Source organism: Rhipicephalus microplus, chromosome X, assembly GCF_043290135.1.
Source record: "Rhipicephalus microplus isolate Deutch F79 chromosome X, USDA_Rmic, whole genome shotgun sequence".
Taxonomy (NCBI): Eukaryota; Metazoa; Arthropoda; class Arachnida; order Ixodida; family Ixodidae; genus Rhipicephalus; species Rhipicephalus microplus.
In genome coordinates, this window is record NC_134710.1 from 73,938,220 (window position 1) to 73,960,524 (window position 22,305).

At 45.8% G+C, this 22,305-nt stretch overlaps 1 protein-coding gene across 6 annotated transcripts in view; it reads left to right on the forward strand.

The window, feature by feature from the left end:
- LOC119175942 (uncharacterized) overlaps window positions 1–22,305 on the forward strand; it is a 217,852-nt gene that overhangs the window by 170,063 nt on the left and 25,484 nt on the right. For all 6 annotated transcript variants that reach the window (XR_012886828.1, XR_012886832.1, XR_012886829.1 and 3 more), the window contains one exon: window positions 4,849–4,899. Coding sequence is in view for 1 of the 6 variants with exons in the window: in XM_037426995.2 (XP_037282892.2) it covers window positions 4,849–4,899 (51 nt within the window). In the remaining 5 variants the exon portion in view is untranslated. The remainder of the gene's footprint in view (window positions 1–4,848; window positions 4,900–22,305) is intronic.

Sequence of the window (22,305 nt, forward strand, 5' to 3'; positions counted from 1 at the left end):
CGTACGGCCATTATTCGTTGCGACATCGTTGCGACTTCTCTGGTTCAATAAACGTCATCACAAGTGCATCGCTTATCATTTTTTGGAAAATAGCTGGCGCAGATGCCAGCCCGAAGCACACTCTGTGAAATCTGTAAAACTCTTGATGCATTACAAAAGTAGGAAGTTCACAACTCTCCTCCGCTAACTCAACTTGGTGGTATGCAGACACAAGATCAAGTTTAGAAAAAATTTTAGCACCTGTTAACTGTTGTAAAAGTTCCTCGATGTGAGGTAGAGAGAACCCGTCCACTACGATGGCCTTGTTTGGCTCACAGAGATTGACGCACTGTCGGATGGAATTGTCCTTCTTGCGGACGACGACCAAGGGAGACACCCGGTCCGAAGCACCTACCCTCTCAATGATGCCAGTCGACTCTAGTCGTTGCAGCTCGTCGGCAACTTGTTGCCTTAGCAAGAAGAGAAGACGATGCAGTTTGGCCGCCACTGGCTGCACACGAGGTCGAAGCTTGACACGGTGAACGTAATTACGGACGGTGCCGATGTCCGACGAAAATAAGTGGTGATACTCCTGTGGCGCATTTGAGGAGTCGACGAGAGAGCAAGTGAGGGTCTCATCTCTGATGGTTATTTTCAGAGCTCGAATGGCATCTAATCCCAGGAGCGAGGTGCCTTTGTCCGTGACGTAGTAGGGAATCGTGGCGCAGTTGCCGTTGTACGAGACTGTTGCCTTAAAATAGCCATGATTTTTTATGACTTGCTGCAAGTATTTCTGTAGAACGAGGTGCGAAGGTAGCAACTTGATATGCGAAAAGTTCCTCTTATAATCTTGGACATTCAGCAATGACACAGCTGCCCCAGTGTCGAGCATGTTGAAAGTGGATCCATTGATCCATACGGGAAGATGCAGAAGTCCATTGGGGGTGACCGTTTCGTCCACTTGCAGGACAGTAACTGTATTGGTCACCGTCGATGTGCCTTTGTGACCGGAAGACTCCGTAGTACTGTGGCAGACCCGCGCGAAGTGTCCACGACGTCCGCACCGCGAATACATTTGGCTCCTGGCAAGACATGTGGCGGAGTTGGCCCAATGCCGCGTCGACCCACAGCGGTGGCAGGCACCCGCGTGAGCCAGCGGCGAAACTGGAGAGGAGGTATCCGCAGTAGCAGAGGGCGAGGAGGTGCACGCAGGAGAAGTCCCACCGGCGCCATCTTGCGCCGAAGCTTGGGGAGGACGGCTGCCATTTGGCCTAGCATCTTGACTCGCTCGGCGAGCTGAGCCGCCATTTTGAATTTGACGCGACGACACTGCGTTGACTTTCGCTCCAGATAACTGTAGCAACGCGCGGTCGACGCGCTCCTCCTTTCTCGCTACATCGAGCGCCTTCTGTAGTGTGAAGTTCTTGCCCATCTTGAAGAAAGTTCTTTGTAGGTGCGGCGACGCGATGCCAGAGACGATCTGGTCGAAAGCGAGGATATCGCCCGCCACGCCGAATTCACAAAGCTTGGCTACTCGGCGTACTTCCTGTATAAATTCTACTGCCGACTGGTCTGGGCCCTGATGCAGGGCTTTGAAGTGGGCCCGCAGACACGTCGCGTCTGGTTTCGGGTCAAATATTTCGTTAAGCAGCGCAAGGGCTGCGTCGTACACGTCCGGCGTCGTCTTCCGAGTTTGTCGGTCAGCTCCCGGCGCATCTTCGGCGGCATGCAGGTAGGTGTTAAGTCTCTCGACAGCCAAGGTGTTCAGGAGCAGCGCCTTCTTGTGCTCCAGCGTGGCGTCCCTGGCAGCAGCGTCGATGTAAACCTGTAACACGGGACGCCCCTGCCTCCATGGAATAGGCGGTGCACCAGGGAACTGAAGGAATTAAGGTGGAGGGATAGCCGTGTTCATGCTTGCTGAAAAGAGCGTCGAGACGGCAGTTCAGGAGAGACGCGTACGAGGGCACGCCTCGTGACTGGAATCGCACAGAAAGTGTAGAAATGTAGAATAGACGCAAGAAATACAGCAGCGGTGGGACAGCTTGTACGGGTGCTGAGTCGACAGCACGATGAAGAAGGCTGGATGCCCACCTTGACACCTGATGCATATGGATTCAGATACTCGTCGCCAATATGTTTTATCTTGCGGCGGACGCACCGCACGGAGCACACAGGGCACGACACTGAAGCGCCAGCCGACACGAGGCATGCAGCAGCCGATAGCCAAGCAGGAACTCGTTTATTCTGTACAATGCCGCACATATACACACAGGGTAGCGCCCCCTGAGGGCGAAAACACTTCACATGAAACCGAATCTGGCAACCACAAAATCGGAACCGAAATACCACACTAGCGCTCACTTTTTCGGCAGCCAAAAACTTTTCCGGCTGCTGCACACAAAGAGGGCTTCCTTCTCTTTCCTTTCCTCTAACCATAAATGCTTGGCTCGTTCATGCCAAATTGCCAACCCCATTAATCAGTTGCCGACGGTTTCGGCAGCCGAGATGACCTTTCTTTAAAGACAGCCAAATACTGCTTACACAGTCCTGATATGCATAAAATCGTGGTAATCATGAGGTGTGCCAAATGGTCGCTGCGGCAGTGGTTTGCTTATAGAACTAATGCTATGTAACACGGAAGTGTGCAAAAACCTTATGATTAAGATAATGGCACCACGCAGTGTCGAAACAAAAACTGTAAAACCAAAACTGTGGATTTGGGTAGAAAATTTATGGGATTCACATATAGACGGTTTTGCCACAGCCTGCTGGTCACTGGCAACATTGTGCGTTCACCGAAAAATCACCCCTGGAAACTTCCAGTTTAGCTTGTTTTTGCGTGGTTTTAACCTTTTTTGTTGGCCGTGGCTGCTTTTGTTCCGATGTTTTATGCAGATAAAATTATTTCCACGAAGCGCTCTCAACTCGGGCACAGCTTTGTCAAGCCAGGATGCAGTCTGCAAGCCTGAACTAATTTTATATGCTAGTCAAAACATTCTGTTTTTATCACACGAGAGAACTGGATTCCCGTTAAGACCACGTAGGCTTCTCCTGCCCACTTCATTAAAGGCAATGTAAAGCTCAGCGCACACTAATGGTACAGAGGCGATACTCAGACTTTAGACTGGTCAAAAGTCCCGGTTACCGGGAACACATCAGTCGCTGTCGTCTCCCACCTGTGGCAAATAAGTGTACTGACGCCTAAAGTGGGTAACCAAACGTGAAAGATAACACTGAAATTGCATGGCAAAAGTGTTTCTCGTATAGTTCGAGCGATATAATGATGCGTACCGTTTGAAACAACATGGGACACAAAGTATCTGTGCTCTACATGAATCGCCGTACTGTGTACGTCGTGGTGTCCATGTTTCATTGTCAATGCTTTTGATTTTTTTTTTTAAGTGACGACGGCGAGTGGGCACTTATCTGTGCGAGCAAATGGCTTATCACCTGTCTTTCTGCCGCTAATGAATATTGTTGCATTCTAGCTCATTTATCTTTTGGTGCGAACATGGCTTAGGTGGGTTCAACTTCAATGTTTGATTCATGAATATCTTACTCTTGAGTAAACCATAATATATAGTCCGTGTGACCCAGTCACAGTTGACGTCATCTAGTAACCGAACACTTCAGATCCCGAGCAATTCCGAACGCCGCTGGTCTCTATAAAGAGTGTCTGGTGTGACACAGGTGCAAAAATAAGCATTTTATCCTGAGGTTGTGTGCTTAGACTAAAACACAAATATGTTCGGGGTTTGACAGGAGAAAGGTTTTCAGTTCTATAGTTGAAAAGCTGAATTGAACAACTTCACTATGGATCGGGCAACTCTTTTCCTGCATCTCGACGATGTGGGTATGCTTTGAAGACGCGGACAGAGAAAGACAGGTGTGCACTATCAGTTCCCTGTTGGCGTCTTCAAAGTGTATCCACATCGACATGCAGAACCAACATACCCAATTAACTTCGCTGACAAGCTTCTCCTGCAGGCGCAGCCACTGCCAGAGGTAACATGGAGCAGGGGGGCTGCGCTCACCGGAACCCCATGACGGATATATTGCGGGCACCCGTCGGCCACGCGAGCCGTGTTACCTGCAGCAGTGGCCATGCCTGTACCTGCCATGCACTACGTTAGCCCCTTCATGTAGCCGCTAGACATCGCACCAAATACATCCTAAAAAATGTGCCAGAAATAATAAAGCAGCAAACTCAAACACACCGCGAAAACAGTGCTGGGACCATTGAAAAAGCATTACTGAAAGTGGTGCACTGGAAGTCTGCTGGGGTATGCCGTTCGGCACGAGCCAGTTTGGTTACAAACACTGAAACCGTCTATAGCATCGGGCACAAATTTGTCATTATAAGGTCTGGAAAAACCCTAGTCTATGTGCAATTTTCACTATTATTTTGTTTGAAATACCTGAGGATCTCTTGTGCGCACTTCGCTAAAATGAAAGAACAAGTTCCTTATGAAATTTAAAATTTTATAACTGTGATATGTAAGAAAAAATTACACTGCCAGCTTCTTAAGATCAGAGCCTTGATCTGACATCACTTGAGACAGCACCACCGATGTGATATGTTTCTTGTAGTATTTATGCCAGTACCACTAGGATGTTGTTCCTAGATTCGTGCCTTATTGGATGGAAATTAGATATATTAGCTAGTTTGAAAGAATTGGAGAGAAAGTTGTAGTTAAATGTTTCTGAAAGCAGTATTCCAAACAATAACTACATAAAGGCAGTTTCAAAGTCCCTGAAATATGTTACAGAAGTCTGTCAGGGCCCCTTGTGCTATTGTTACAAAATGTGCAGGATTTACTGCTCACCCATTTCATAGTGTATTGCCTTTCATTACAAATTGTATTTCAGTTACTTTGGGAACCGGTCATACTGTTACAGCATTTTGGAAAAGTATGACAAGTAAGTGGTCTCTTTTTTTTTGCTTAGGCTGCATTGTTAAAGTTACCAGGTTATTAATGCTATGAATAAATTGCACATCCTAGTAATTTCATGCTAAAAGACAAGCTTTTCTTAACTTAATCCTGGAAAGCCCTTTTCAGTTTTACTTGCTCTGCTTACAAGTGCATTTTGAAGGTTGCCTACAATTCAGAACTATATAGATGGTCCTCAATTTATATCAAAGGGCTTTCTCTTTTTTTTTTGTTGTCCTCAAATTTTGTGCATTCATTTCTGAATAATAAAATGCTCTTATGTATATTTCTCTGGTGAGAAAACAGTTCTCATGGATTTTCTAGTAGGCACTTTACATAGTACCCACACTTTGATGCTAGTGGCAACAGTTCATTTTTTTTTTATGACAGTATTTTATTACTTTTAAAATAATTACCAGGAGCAAATACAGGAAAATTTGTATACTACACTCAAAGTATGGTGAGCTTCTGAGTAAACAATCATGTTCTGTACATATAAGAAAGGCTGCCATGTGGCTGAAAGGTTCTTAGTCTTATCTGCCATTTATATTCAAGTAGACATTTGATTACTCGGGTAAAGTGAAGCATTTACTTAGAAAAATAGTACATGTTTGTTCTCATTTTAGTGTTTGAATAGGGGGTGCACAAATTACACAAAAACTTTGTAAACACATTCTCAGTAATGTTCACTGAGGTCAGTCATGTTGAGCAAAATATCACCCTCAGTTCAAATTAAAAAAAAAAAATCGACTTAACAAAGGTCGCAGCAAGGAACTATAAGGACCGCTTAACTGACATGGCAATAAACCAATGATGAACTCCCAGCTTTCTCAGCATTTGTTCAGCACTTGAAAAGGGGTGATAGAGGAATGTATTCACATCATAGGACAGGCAGAAGAAAGCTAGGAAGAAATAATATGCAAGAAAAAGCACTCGTAATGCCTTGTATGTATCTGTGAGTAATTTTGTAATACCAAGGAGCATTTTGAAATTATTGTATCTATGTATATGCAAGCTAAATACCATACTACCCTTTCCGATGTCTGTTTGTCATTTTCTTTGTCTCTTCAACGTTTCGGCATTGTGCTAATTCATGAAAATGTGCCATGGCAATTGACTCAAACTGCCACATTTTTAACCAAGCCTACTCCATTCTTAACGGCTGCTTTTGCACTGCTCAAGTCTATGTTTATGATGCCGAGCCCAATAAACAATGAATTGCAGACATTCTACAAAATTCTGCTGATCACTTCTGCCCTTATTAAGTTGAGCCGATAACACACGAGACCAAAAGGTACTAACACGAAACTTTTCAGTTGTCTTTTTTTTTTTTGTAAAAGAAAGGCCAAGCCCTCGAGGACCTAGAAAATGTACTGCCTGTTTCACACTTGAGGGAAATCTCGGAGTGCATAGCATCACGATGGGACCAGCGCACATTGGCAGCATCCCGCCCATGCGCAGGCACTTGAGGAGCATGATGTTTAACCGCATCGCATGGCAGGCCAATATTCTGTACTAAACATTGAACGATGCCAATCTATCAGCCTTCATTCGTGATAATGGGCTTCTAGAAACAGTATTTTGTGTGTGCACTGCAGTACACTGCTACGAGGAGCACTATAATGAGCACATACAGTGCATGGTACTTATTTCACGCTAAGGAAAAACAAAGCACTCTACAACAACTGCCGTGCAGCTATGAGGGTTCAATAAAATTAAATAAATGAGAACGAGTTAAAAAATGCTGTAGGTCTGGATAACGACCTAAACATTCTTGTTATCAATAAAATTTATTACATGAGGCAGCACTCACTTGCTGGCACCGAAATGCTTGCGTGAAGTTTCCAACTTCGCTTAATACCTCGTCATGTCCCAAGCGGCAGTGATGACGGTGCTCATTTTGGACAGTAGAGTGAAGCGTACACGATAAGCGATATTGGCTCAGTTCCCACAGTAACAATTAAAATCGCTCGCTGCCTGACAATGCGGTCAGTGCGCAGCGCCATAGCTGACGACGTGGTTCAGCTGTTCAGCCCTACTATCTCTAAAGCCTTCGCGCATGCACCAGCTGCTGCCAGCGTGTGACTGCCGCGTTGGCCACATCGTGGTGCCACACGCTACGAAATTTCCCCTAAGTGTGAAACAGACTGTAGATACTGCCAAGCGTGAGTTTCGACTCCTACTGTACCCTGTCGTTGCAAGACTGCATAAGCTTCTCGTCATGTGCTTGTGCAAGTAATCGTGACATTTCTACGTCCGCTACTCACCATGGCTTTGTTGGTGATGCACGAGTGGCCATTTTGAATATTTTGATGGCACACAAGTGGTAATTTTGGAAGTTTTGGTACCTCACGTTCATTGCGTATAACAGGACTGCTGCGTCACTAAAATTAGTACTTTAACCTTACGTCAGTGTCGATGTCGGTAGGTGTGCCATGGAACATTCACTTTAATACCAAAATAAAATGTTTTCAGGATTTGTTGAGCTTAACATTTGCTCAGAACCATCTCTGTGTACAGGATATTTTGTATGGCGGAGTAAACACCCTCTGCGAAAAATGGTGTCAGTACCCCTTTTTGACTTGAATATTCTGCAGTTATCACATCTAGCAAGTGCAGATTCTGTTGAACCTATACCGTATTTACTCGCGTAACGAACGCAGTCGCATAATAAACGCACCCCCAACTTCAGCCATCAAAATTTGGATCCCCCCCCCCCGATTTACGCAACATGGTAGCACCCTCGATTCTTGCTTGCTTGTTATCCGCCCGTACAAGAACTTCTCACATGGAAGAGAGGTGGCGGCCTTATTTGTCAATAGTCTTGTTATTGACGGTTTGTTTTGATACTTCGTAGGTAGCTTGCTGCAATGTTGGTTGCTACAATGTTAACGGTGTCGTCACGGTCGTTGTGCGAGGTTGCAGCGAAGTTGCCAAAGTGCGTCGTAGTGCATGCTTCTGGGCGGCCCTTAAGATCGCAGTGGATACAACTGTTGCAGTTAAGCGATTGTGAGAAAAGATAGCCACAAGGCGCTATGTGGCGTGCGCGGTCAGCGCGGGGTCAGCTTGCAGAAGATAGTGCCATCAACCACCGAAGATCAGTAAAGTGCAACAAAGAAGCTGTTTTCAAACAGTGTATGCGTATGTCAATTGCGAAAGGCTAAGCGACCTAACTTTTTTTTTGTATTACTGTATTTTTAGCTTCTCCCGAAAGTTTTCATAAATTAGACCTCATAATAAACGCACCCCACAACTTTGCTCCGATTTTTTTTAGAAAAAAAGTGCGTTCTGTTGTGTTGTGCTGTTTCGGTAAGTTTTGGTTTCTGTTTCAAATGTTATCTGGCACCTCGTGTGGAAGTGTTATGTACTATATATATATATGTATGTGTAAATAAATCAATATGTGACTTGCTGTATGTGTATATATGTATAAATAAATCAATTGGTGACTTGCTGTTCTTGGAGGCGGACGCTCTTCTATCGGCGTGCGCAGTGCCGAAGTCGTGGGTGGCTGCTGCTGGCGGCGTCTATCTGCTATGGCTCATCGTTCCTTCTTTTTCGTCGGCGTCCCGGCCAGGCAGCCCTGACACAACAATGGCGACGAAGTGAAGTACAAACAGCTTCTTTCGTGGTCTATTTTCTTTCGTTCTTCTGCCCGCCTCGCTTTCCCGATTCTGCTCGACGTTACTTCGGCGCTTTTCTGCCATCGCTTTTTTGTTCTGGCGAACGGCCGTGTTGCCTCGTTCATTCCTGCCTTTGGCTCTGTGGGCTTTTCTTTTTCTTCTTTTCGGGTTGGTGTTTCTCTTTTTGTGTTCGATTTCTTTTTTCGGTCAGTCTAGAATTTTCTTGTTGCGATGGTGTCTCCGATACTTCCACAACTTTTTCTTTCCACGCCCGGAAATTCGCCGATTTCTTGAGCTGATTGGAAGCTCATTTTCGAAGCGTACGTGGATGCGGTCGGGAAAGACACCAGCAAACCGGAGCGGCAGAAGGCACTGCTGCTTAACGCATTGGGCCACGCCTGCCTGAAACACTATCTGACGTTAAGTTCTGCCAACGGGTTAAAGACACCTGCGTCGTCTGATGTATTCCAAGCTGCAGTCGCTTTGTTCGACAACCATTTCAGTGATGCATCCTGCGATTATAATGTCGCGCGCCTACGCTTCCAAGAGCGTTGTCAGCTCTCCGGTGAGCCCATTGTAGACTTCATAGCTAGTCTCCAGTCGCTCTCCGCGTCCTGCAGGTTCGGCGCGCTTGAAAACAGCATGAACAGGCGGCAGCAACTATTTATTGGCGTTGCAACCGATAATGTCCGTTGCCGGCTCCTTCAAAAAAGCTCGTCCATCACCCTCTCAGAAGCCCTCTCGATCGCACGAGAGGATGAACTTGTACGCGTGCAGTTAGAGCACTTCACCCCGCATTCGGTGCAACATTCTTCTGTGGGGCCTCACGGCGCCCATTCGTGTTGTGGGCACCGCCAACATGGCAGCCTTCTTTCTTCATTTCGGCGGGAAAACCAAGATGGCTCCCCTTCGTCGCAGCTTCAACGCGACGCGCAACATGGCCACCCTTCTGCCTCGTAGGCACGAGAAGGCCGCCACAAGGGTGCGTCCGTGCCTTCAATTTCGCCCTTTCAAGGCCAGCAGCGAGCTCTGAGCTCTTTCGAACATTCTTCTGCACAGTCATCGCCTTCTTTTTGCTTCCGTTGTGGATCACTTCATCACTTAGCGAATTTTGCTCGAGTGTCCGGCTCAGAACCGAATTTGTCTGGAATGCGATAGGCTCGGACATTATCAGGTAGTCTGCAATTCTGCTCCACTTCGAGATACAGCCACTTCGCCTACTTCGAGTAGCAACCAAACAAATACGGTCACCATTTTGAATGTGGATGGTTGCCACACAATGTCGGAACCTTCTCCTGCTCTGTCGCCCAGCTTCTGCTCCGTGAGCAAGTTTTTACAGAACTGTCCCGTGCTCCTGATGCGCCTACTCCTGCAGTTCTGCCTGTAGTTGAGCACACCCTGGCTCTGCCTTCTTCAACTGAGAGTGCTTCCGTTGCTAGAAGAGATGTTACCTCGTGAACCTTTCAGATTATTCTGGAATGTACGTAGCCGCTAGCGATAACACTAAAATGTTAAATGGCAAGTGTATAAATGCCGACATGCCTCGCCGCTTGTCAGTTGATCGAAGACCGACGCTCTGTTTGCCGCTTTCGTGTCAGTGTGTATCGCTTTAATCTTACTTTTCATTTGTTGGCCACAAGTTCAGCCCGAATAAAGAGTTTCATCTGATCATTAAGTCTGCTGCCTTGGTACACGTCACAACCTCGTGACATCTGGTGGAGGTGCTGCTGGGTTCATGTACCAGACGCCCCTGTCAAGCCGTGAACCCAGCCCACGTTGCGAAAAAGACACTGACATCACCAGCAACAATTGAGCCAGCCACAGACTGAAAGAACTAGCCCCCCCAATATGGACCCCTCCCAGCAACACAAAAGCCACGGCGATGACGGCAAGAGGCACAATGACAGCCGCAACATCTCGTGCAGGGGTAGTGATGCAGCAGCCAAAAGAACCCCTGACCTTCTGCAGATCGTCGTGTGAAGACCCGGAGACCTGGGTAGAGACCTACGACCGAGTGGTCACCCTCAACCGCTGGGATACGTAAGAGAAACTCCGTCGCGCCTACTTTTATCTGAAAGACGCGGCAAGAACCTGGTTCGAGAATCGACAGTCTGCCCTTCAGACCTGGGATCTCTTCCGCGGCACATTCCCGGACACATTCAGGAGCATTGCCCGCAAGGAAAGAGCCGCGACATTATTGGAGATGACAGCGCAACTCCCGAATGAAAATGTGACTATCTTCACGGAAAAAATGACGCGACTCTTCCGTCACACTGACCCCGAAATGCCTGAAGACAAGAAAGTTCGCCTCCTCATGCAAGAAGTGAAGCAAGAACTTTTCGCCCGGCTGATCAGGAACCCGCCAAGGATGGTCGCCGAATTAATTTGGGAGGCATCTACAATAGAGAAGACGCTCGATATGCGGACACGGCAGTACAACCGTAATTTCTCGTCTACAAGCTATGCGGACATTCACGATCGTGCAAGAAGAGCTGTGCAAATCGCTTCCTTCAGTGCAGCCTCATGTGGACTTCATCGCAGACGTCGTATGCCAGGAGATCCAGCAATCGCTAGGCGTTCAGGGCCGCAGCAACAAGTCATGAGCTATGCTGCTGCAGCCTGCCGTCACGCCCTTCCTCCACATCAATGCCATGACGCCGCCCCGTCGCACTTCCGTCGGTAGACACCACCGCCGCCACCACCAACACCGACGTCCTACTGTTCGCTTGCGGGACAGCGCAGAGTGCCGAGGAAAACAGATGTTTGGCGCGCACCTGAGAACCACCCGTTCTGCTACCACTGCGGAGAGGCCGGGCACACCTACCGCTGTTGCCCAATACGGACAGATGGGTCTCTGGGGTTCCGACATCAACGCACCGTGTCCACAATGGGGTGAACGACCGCATGACATTGCCGACTACCTTGCGGGAGCGCAGTTGACACTCCGACGTTATCGTTCGCCATCGCCAGGCCGCTACGCCTCACCACATCGTGGGCAGTACACCGGTCCTGCTCGGGGCTGATCTCCGACCCCTTACTCAGAAAACTAAGGGCAGCAACCGATGGAGGTGTGGTTGCTATACGACTAACTAACTAACGAATATCCTCTGCCGCCGCAACGTAATCGAAAGCACCTGCCGCAAGACGAAAAGGGTCTTGACGTCAAACCTTCGGAGCCAACAGAAGACGTCACGACGCAACGTGGAATCAGCGAAGCAAATAAACGTAGCCGTCATCCTATGCCACGACCCAACCGCAACGCACGACGACGAACCAGTGACCTCGACGTAATGTTCGACGGCCACAACGTCACCACTCTCGTCGACACTGGATCCGAGAGTGGTGACGTGTCAGTGGGCCTTTCACGACGAAGTTAAAGAAAGTGAAGACCGCTAGGTAAAGCCCTGAAATCAGGACCGCTGGGGGTCATGTAATTACGCCGACTGGTGTTTGTACAGCAAGAATCACCATCAATAACCAGACTTACCCCGCCAGCTTTCTAATTCTACAGCACTGCTCCAGGGATGTGATAATTGGGATAGACTTCTTAAGTCAACACGGCGCCGTCATCGACCTAAGGTCTGAGGCAATAACGCTATCCACAGAAAAAGCACTGCCGCCGCACTCGCCGTCAGGGAGGCACTTTTTGAATGTGCTAGAAAACCAAGTCACCGTTCCTCCTTGCTCCAGCGTCACTATTTCCATCGGCACTCAAGAATCAACAGACATGTAAGGCGTCGTTGAAAGCTACTAGCACCTGTTGATCAACCACAAAATTTGCATCGTCAGAGGAATATCAGAGCTGTAGGGAGGTAACCCAAGTGATGCTCATGAACTTCAGCAATGAGTACAAACACGTGAGCAAAAATACGACGGTTCCTTACACTGAAGAAATACTGGAAGCCAGGAATGTTTTCGCTGTCATTGATTCTGCCGAATGCACTACAACGACTTAAGCGCTTCAACCGGCCTTTGACGTTAATCCGAGCCTTGAGACGCAAAAACAAGAACAGCTCAAAAACTTGCTGCTGAAATACAACAAATGCTTTTCATCATCATCAAGAATTTGCCAGACTCCTGTGGTGAAACATTGAATCGTAACAGAGGAAAGTGCCAGGCCACTCCGTCAGAGCCCGTACAGAGTGTTGACGCGAGAATGCGAGGCCATAAAAAAACAAGTCAGCGAAATGCTACGCCACGACGTCATTCAGCCTTCAAAGAGTCCATGGGCATCACCGGTGGTGTTAGTGAAGAAGAAGGACGAAACTCGACGCTTCTGTGTCGACTATTGCCGCCTGAACAATATCATGAAAAAGGACGTGTACCCGCTGCCAAGGATAGACAACGCCCTGGATCGCCTTCACAATGCGAGGTACTTTTCTTCGATGGACCTGAAGACCCGCTATTGCAAATCGAAGTTGATGAGAGAGACCGAGAAAAGACTGCCTTCATAACACCGGACGGCCTCTTTAAGTTCAAGGTCATGCCCTTTTGTCTCTGCTCGGCACATGCGACTTTCCAACCAGTCATGGATACGGTCCTGGCTGGCTTTGAAGTGGCAGACTTGCCTCATTTACGTAGATGACGTCGTTGTGTTTTCGTCGAGCTTCGAAGAACACCTCCAGTGCCTCGAATCCGTAGTTCAAGCAATCAGGAGTTCTGGACTTACCCTAAGGCCAGAAAAATGCCCCTTCCCGTACAAGGAGCTCCTGTTTTTGGGTCACGTAATCAGCAAGACTGGAGTGCGCCCAGCCCCGCAGAAAACAGCTGCCATCGCCGCCTTCCTGCCACCCACTGACAAGAAGGCCACGCATTGATTTCTCGGCTTGTGCGCCTATTACAGACGCTTCGTCAAAAACTTTTTACAGATCGCCGAGCCGCTACTTGCACATTTCGACGAATACGCCGAAACAGAAGTACACACCGACGCAAGCAGTGTAGGACTTGGCACCATCCTTGTGCAAAAGAGCGACGGCCTGGAAAGGGTTATCAGTTATGCTAGCCGGTCGCTATCAAAGGCTGAGGTCAACTATTGCACAACACAAAAAAGGGTGCCTTGCCATCATCTGGGCAGCGTCGAAATTTCGCCCTTATCTCTACGGCAGGCCTTTCACAGTTGTGAGCGACCACCACGCCCTGTGTTGGCTAGGACCCTTCAGATCGCCTCGCACTGTGGAGCCTAAGACTCCAAGAATTTGAAATTATCGTCATGTACAAGTCTGGAAAATCTGGAAGGAAGCAATCCAATGCCGATTGGCTGTCTTGTGCCCCAATCGATCCACCACCGCGAGACGACCAGAATGATGAGTACTTGTTTAGAATCATAGGTGCCGACGACTTCACCGAGCGACAGTGAGGGGACCCGGAACTGAGAGGGCTAGTGAAATACCTCGAAGGCTGAACCAGTGTCATTTTAAAGGTCTGCAGGCGAAGACTGGCGTCATTGTTCTTTAAAAACAACATCCTCGTGAAGAACCTCTCTCCTGCCCGAGCCAGCTACCTTATCGTCGGGTCTTCGGCAATGCGACCGGAAATTATGCAGGCACTGCACGAAGACCGAATGGCTGGCCACTTCAGTTTTTCGCGCACACTCGCGAGAATACAAAAGAAATATTACTGCCACGCCTTGCCGCCGACGTCGCTCATTATGGGAGGACATGCTGGGACTGCCAGCGACGCAAGACACCGCCCACAAGGCCAGCAGGACTTCTGCAGCCCATCGAACCACCTCTCTGTCCGTTCCAGCAAATTGGTATGGACCTACTTGGGCCATTCCCGACGTCAGCTGTCGGAAACAAATGGATCGTTGTAGCTACTGACTACCTCACCCGCAACGCCGAGACGAAAGCCCTTCCAAAAGGTAGTGAATTGGAGGTAGCCAAATTCTTCATCGAAAACATCGTCCAGCGTCATGGCGCATCACCAACAGAGGTATGGTATTTACTGCTGAGCTTACCCAAGCAATTTCGGCATACAGCCAGACAAGTCACCACCGTACAACAGCATACCACCCACAGACTAATGGTCTCACTGAGCGCCTAAACAAGACCATCGCCGATATGCTGGCCATGTACACCGACCTCGAACTCAAAACGCGGGATGCCATCTTTCCGTACGTGACCTTTGCATACAACGCCGCACAAGAAACGACGCAGATGACACCGTACAAGTTGGTCTACGGAAGGACCCCGGCAACGACGCTCAGTGCCATGTTACCCAACTTCACCAACGAATAAAACCTCGATGTGAGCGGGTACCTTCAGTGCGCCGAAGAGGCCCGACAACTCGTGCATCTCCACAATCAAGAACCAACAGACAACAGATTGCCGCTGTTACAATCTTCGGCAACACTTCGTTGAATACCAGCCCGGTGAACGTGTTTGGGTATGGATGCCAATACGTCGACGTGGACTCAGTGAAAAACTTCTGCCACGGTATTTTGGACCGTACAGGGTAATTCGACGCCTCGACCCACTCGATTACGAGGTTGTCCCTGACGGCATTACAAACTTTCAACGACGCCGATAGCGACCTGAAGTCATTCATGTCGCACGCCCCAAGCCGTTTCATGGGCGTTAACGAACTGAAACAGTGTATTTTATTGTTGTTGTTGTTGTTATTGCTGTATCGTAATTTATTGCTTGTTCTTTGTTGCATTATTTTTTGTACTTTCATCTTCTGTTAAAGCATCAAGACGATGCCTTTTTCAGAGGGGGGCAATGCCACGTTCCTTTCCTCAAGTTTTGTTGTCGCCCCGTTACACTATGTTCAGAGCAATCCGTGCCTACGGTGTTAGAGAGTTTTCGAGGCTGTAGTAGATCGTTTTGTTCAGATTATGCCCACCCCGTGAACCTTTCAGATTATTCTGGAATGTACGTAGCTGCTAGTGATAACACTAGAATGTTCGATGGCAAGTGTATAAATGCCAACATGCTTCGCTGCTTGTCACTTGATCGATGGCCGATGCTCTGTTCGCCGCTATCGTGCCAGTGTGTATCGCTTTAATCTTACTTTTTGTTTGTTGGCCAATAAAGTTCAGCCCAAATAAAGAGTTTCATCTGATCATCGAGTCTGCTGCCTTGGTCCACGTCATGACCTCGTGATTATATTTAAACAAATTTGGTACCATTCTTTTCCACAGCACTTGAACTACAGGCTAAAGCTTTTTTTTTTCTCTCAATCTTGATAGAATTGTAATTATATTATAAATGCGAGCTAATTACTGGAAGCTCATTTTTACCTTCTAAGTTTGAAAATTATTTCTGATCAAAGAAATAGCTATTCTGACATCTATTTTGCCTTAGCCTGTGGGATGAACCTTTTAGAAGAAACATGTAGTTTTGAAAACTAACTTCTTTATTGCGAGTTGCCATAACAACCTGTAAAAAATTACCTAATTACAATGTGAAAATTTGTCATTACTTTCTTCTAAATTTCTATATATAAATCTTCTTGCAGATTTGATATCTCCATTTAATGAAGCACATGCACGGTAATTTTCATGACAGTCTAATAGTAAACAAAAAACTTTTTTTAAGGCCCTCATCCCCTCCTAGTAGAAGAGACCTGTTACGTGTTTCGTCTTCAGCAGCTTTTTTTTTGCATTGAGTCTATGCGAGACCAAACAAACACTCTTGTGTTGTTTGTTTTAAGCAAGAATTGGTTTTAACAAAGTTCGTTTTAACAGGAGTTTACTGTACTTAAAAAAATTTTTTAAATTTATTTTTTTTCATGGTCGTAAGGTGGCAGAAAAGTAACTGTGTTATATACACATGGCGTATTCATAGTAACATTAAGCTAATTCCTAAACAAGAACGCTTTTGCAATCATTTATAAATAAAAAGTATGCATTTTATTAATAAACATAGCTCATGGACATACAAAAATAAGTGCACCAGAGTACTTTTCCGACAGAAAATGTTTGTGCTTTAACACTGAACAGTGGGGTATAGTCACCTTTGATCCTATCTTAATTGCCTTGCTGTGCAAGCTTTTAAGATATCGCTCATTTATTATTGTCCAAGTCGTAAGTGAATCCTTGTCGGATGAACTGCAATCCAATGGAATCAGATTCGGCACTTGGGGGGGGGGGGGGTGGTAACAGTCAGCATTGGAAGAATCGCCGCTCGACTTGCTAGCAGCAGAGCAACTGGGGCGTACTTAAGTGAACTGCGCTTGGGAGTGCATGGAAGAAATCTCTATGGTGGTGCGCCCAACGAGGTAGCAAAACGAATGAAAAGGCTATAATGCGTTTTGTCACCACCCAGATGCACTTAGCTTTTTCAGAGTCCCGAAACGAAAAATGTAACCACACCAGTGTTGTTTGTGTAATTTGATGGTGCACGGAAACTTATGTAATCGCTTCCCGGGGAGCAATAAATGAGAAAGTGGCAAGCGCTCATCTTTGAGAAATTAGAAATGAAGCAGAAATTAGCTTTGCGGACACAAGAAGCGATATCCACCCGAAAGATACAACTGAAACCAGCTGCACTGCATGCGTGCGTTTGGATGCAAAAGTGAAAGCCACCATGCCACTTTAGAAAGCAAGAGCACATTTATGTACACAGTCACTCACAATAGAGATATATCGGTGGCTAAAAAAATTGAGTTTTTCTAAATGTGGCAGCACATTCCAGGCAAGAGGAATGAACGATCAGCCCTGCATTTTAAACCAGGTGCACTGCAGGCGCCCACAAATGCACATAAAAAAACGTAACAACAGAGAGATATCTGCACATGAAAAAAATTTCACAGTTCGCTGTAGCATGGCAGCACATGCCAGAAAAGGGTAGTGGTCAAAAAAGGCGCGCATTTTAGACATAAAAGCTGTGCCACACATGTACAACAAACTCTTTTTGGTCCATGATAACTGCTGTCTGAGAGGGTCAAGAGTTGATGCCATTAGTGTGAGACCACACGGGCGAAATCAAAAGGCATTCCCACCGATAGAGACCACCAATAACTGCTCAGAACACGAATGGACATTGCCCCACTAATTGAAAGATTGTCTGTTACAGGGCTAAAATGAGCCTCGCTTTTCTTGTTAGAAATAGATTTATACTTTTTATCTCTTCACTAAAGTCATGAGTAGCGACTTTTGATGTCCCATCATTGGAAAGGAGAACAATGAAAATGCAGAAAAGTTCAGTCATTTGGCGTTTTATTTATGCCTTATGCAGGTGGTTAGTGGTCTTTTTATTAGTATTAAAATGCTGTAACCTTTGTCTATTATTGTAATCTTTCCTAACTAAAAATGTGCAGATAAGTCTTCCGTTTGCAGTGTACAGAACAGTGGTGCAGCCTTCATTTGATGTATGATCTGATCATGATGAGCAGCAGCATGGAAGTTCTTGAATGAAGAACTAGGAGCACCTGCAAACGAGGTGAAGTGCCAAAAGCACCTCATTCAAAAGGCGGTAAAAGGAGTTTACATGATGATGAGCATTTGAAAAACTTATTCAACCAGCTTTTTATGTTCAATAACTGTTGAATATCTTAAAGTGAAAGTGCCCAACTGCAGTTGCACTCTTTCCTGAACATAAAGCATAATGAACAGTTCGTGCGGAGGACTGTTCATATCGCTATCACTTCTGAGCATTGCTGGAAGAAGGACTGTTCACTTTTTAAAAGGATTCTCGGATAAAAATCTTCTGCTTACATAATATTCACATACTTTTGGAATGAGCCGCTGCAGACTAGATCGCAACCAAGGGGCACCTTTTCATTGTGCAATAGAAAACTAAGTCCAGAAGAACCGGTTGTCAGTCACATTTATGCAATTTTCACCTAATGTCTTCTCAATTCATTCATTTGAAAAATGCTTGCTCTTGATGCCAAAGTTTTCTCACTGGTATACAATTGTAACACTTGAAATACTAGCATCTATCTCGTGAGAATATTTTACACTGACTTTTAACAAATCCCATGTTATTCCCTGATTTCACTATAGCAAAATTCAATTTAGAATAGGAGTGGCTTCTAGTTGACAGGTGCCACATTTGTTCTGGGCTTTGTAATCAACATGCAATGGCTGAAGTTGCTATCCTGGGTTGAAGCATTGTAAAAGACAGCAACAAACTCAAGATGATTGCACCATAATGGGCTTTTTTTTTATATTTTACTAACTTTGAATGTGGATTAGACTTGTTTTAATGTGTGCTTATTTTTTATTATATTAGCTTTAAATTACTCACTATAGAAGTCACTGCTGTAGGCATTATAAGGTCAGTGGTGGAGGAGTGGAAGTGCTGCACCAATTGTGCCATTCAGCGCCCATCTGACTTGCTGTGTAAGGCTGCGCATAAACTGCAATTTCTGTGATAATTGTTGATTGGAAGTGTAAACTGTCAAACCTAGCCTATTATTATTGTCAGCCGAGCAACAATGAGCACTGGCTACACCAATGACACGGTGGCATCCATATCACAGTGTACTAGAGTAGGGGTAGTGGGCTCAGACACATGTGTCGCCTGTGGCACCTCATGTTGCCGAGGGGTGGCGCCACCAGCATTTCCTCTTGAAAAGCGATAAAGAGTTTCGCTCTTTATCGGAGGAGGGTGCGCGTTATTTTAGCGGGGTGTGTAGATGTACGCAAGTTCTTGCTATCTATACGGCAGTATTTGTGCCAATACGCGTTTCTCGATAAGAAGTGCAAAGGGAGCACGCTGCCACTATGATGTCAGTGCTGGATCGAGAGATGTTGGCGGCTGCCTCCCGGAGAGCCGCTACTAACTGATGGCTCGTCACTAATGTAATCAGTCTATAGATTACAGGAACAGGATGTTTGCACCTGTTCGCACACAGCGATATCAGACATTTTCGAATGTTGTATGTTCCTTGAACACACACTCGACGCTTGCCAGGGGTTAGCGGTGAATGCAGGCCCAAGTTGACGGAACTCGCCAGTCAAGTTGCGAAAAAGCGATGCGCTTTTCTCGTGGGAAAATTCTTTACATGCACAAGAAAGTACGCATTTTCCAAAAGTAATGGGCATTCACAACGTCCGTTTTATTTGTGGGAAATTACTACCTTGAGATTTCAACCAGCAATATATTCCAGCTGTTTAAATAAAAATGAGTACATTCGAGCACAGCTTTCTTGTGACGGGTGCATTGCTTAATGTAAACTTAAAATCACTTTATTTTCAAACCTGACTTTTACATTGTGTACTTTGGGGCAGCACTGGCATAAAAATTACGCCCAAAACATCCACCAAACGAAATAAAACTCAAAGAACTGTTTAGTCCCCAGAAATATTATAAATTTATTTGTTCGAAAATGGTGAGGCATCAAATAATGTCAACTTTTGGTTCAACACATTCACATAATGGGAACCTTTCGTTCACCCATTCACATAACAAAAACATATCTATACATTTCGTTTGCAGTAGTCACATTTTACTAACCGAATACAAGGCACTTCAAAAGCATGAATAAGCATACACCGAGGCCAAATTCAAGAACATGAAATCCGTGTTTATGGTAATCAAGAAATACGTTTTTGAAAGTCACAAGTGTGATGCCTTCTGTTCTTTCATTCTCTTTACATATCAGTGCTGCATTGCAGCTGGGCCTGATTCAGGTCACACCTCTGGAGCTCTTTAGATCTGGCCCCACCTACTTAGTGGGGGAGGACAAGTACAGAGCTTGATTTGAGAGTACAACATTAGAGAGAACACTCTGCAGGCTGCATAATTGGCTCATACATTCTTGCTTATTTTTCTATGCTTAGCTGCTTCTCTTCGGCTTCGCTGTTCTGAGTTGATTCTCTTCACAAAAAAAATGCAGCTGTGTAGTAATATATAAGCCGACAACCTTAAGCCGACAACCTTCCTTGTAAGTTCAGCGGCATGTTCAGCGGCATGTTCAGGACGACCAATGGTGCTAGTGCACCTTGACCTCAGTAGGGCAAGTATATCCATTATACTGTCAGCATGCAGTTCTTGCCTGCTGAAACACTCCGTGAACAAGTTTTCAAGCATTTTCACAAAATTCAAGAACGTACTGGTAGGGTAAAGAAGCCCTCCCTTGTCTTTCTGTCGTGTATACGAGGCTACGTCAGAACTTTCTGCAGTGGACGACAATGTCAAGGCTTGCATGCAAAAGTTACAATTTGTCTTCTTTAGGCACTTACGAGCGGGATAGTCAGATACATAGTATATAAGTCGTGAATCACTCCTTACCACATTGTGGTTGTGATCGCGAGATGATGACAAGGCTGTCTCTGCTGCAGGCAAATCTCCTGCATCAATGAAGCTGTCAACTCTATCCCAAAGGGGGCTCACTGTATCCTGAGTAATGCAACATTCTTCAGTTTCCAGTAGTGCACTTAAGGCACATGGGTCTGCATTTGCATGCCTTACAGCCTTCACTCAGCTGTAAAATGACATACAATTCATGGTTATAAGAAACTAAGTTGGCATAGGGTTGTCGTTGCACCCAGAAGATTGGCGTACTGTGCTGAACAAGTTCTTGAGAGGGTCCTGACTAAGTCGCGACGTCATGATATATTTATATCTTATCTTGGTCAGGTATGACAAAAGTTTAAGTGTGCTCGACAGCGTCACCCGCAAACCTGTGGCTGTTGACTCGCTGATAAAACCTCCGGCTCCACCTGCATGCTGCTCCCAAGCGGTCAGATATTTCAAAAAGTCAGCAATAGTATCGCTGGAAGATGAGTCTGGCCGCAAAGCTTTAGACGGGAACCGCGAAGTCATGGCTGCTATCAAGTTGTTAATCCTCCTGCAAAAAAGAGAGAGAGACGTGTTAATGGCAACATTTACTTTGGGAGCATTTACTACAACAGATGTTTTGTCATAAAGTTTTAAACTGATGTGTGCATAATATTTGACAACATATATATTTTTTCCAGAAATTATTTGTCGAATACTGGCTAGCTTGTGCCCAATAGATCTCTGCATACCCGAAAAATTCTTGTGTAGCTGCGATGCTTCCAGTTCTTTCCTCAGTTTCTGCCTTGTAGAGTTGAAGAGCTTGCAGCACATTTCGCCCAAAGAGTTGAAATGCCAATGCAACTCTCATTTTTTCGAAAGCATTCGGTTGCAGATGGCATTTTGTAATGTCTGGCATGGCCTTAAGTGTCACACTACTGCAGTCAATACTAAAAGCCCGTCTGATGGGTTCAATTGAAACCTGAAAGAGAAAATGTGGACAAGCTAAGTAAACAAACATATGTGACTACAGCATCATAAAAAGTGATTGTAACTAAACTCACTGCCAGAATTTTTTCTGAAGGTGAACATAACACTCACTTACATGTCACAATTAAGTAGCGTGAAGGAAACATAGGGACAAAGACAAGATACAGGCAGGATGGGCGCTTTCTAACAACTATAGTGTAATTTATGAAAACTCAGACTTCTTATCCTAACAGAACTGAGCAAGGTACGTGAACAAATCACCTAGTGATACACGTGAAATGGCTAGACAGTGACAACATAGCAAATAATAGTGATATCTCTTTGTCTGATATGGAAATGGAAGAATGACTTATACAGATGTCAGTTTCCTTCGCACTTCTTAAGGATGAATTGTTTCCAACTAGGCCAAATAGCTGTGTTACTACTTACATGTCTATCTGGTGTATTGAATGGGCACTTCAGCAGACTGTTCCTCAAGCATTTGATCAGATGAGGAAAGTCGGATGTGAAGTGGAGGTTGCGACTGTCATCTACAGGATGTTTCACTTTGCACTTCACAGCGTTTGCCGTTCCATAAACACCTAACAGCCTCCACATGCGCCGATTCCATGC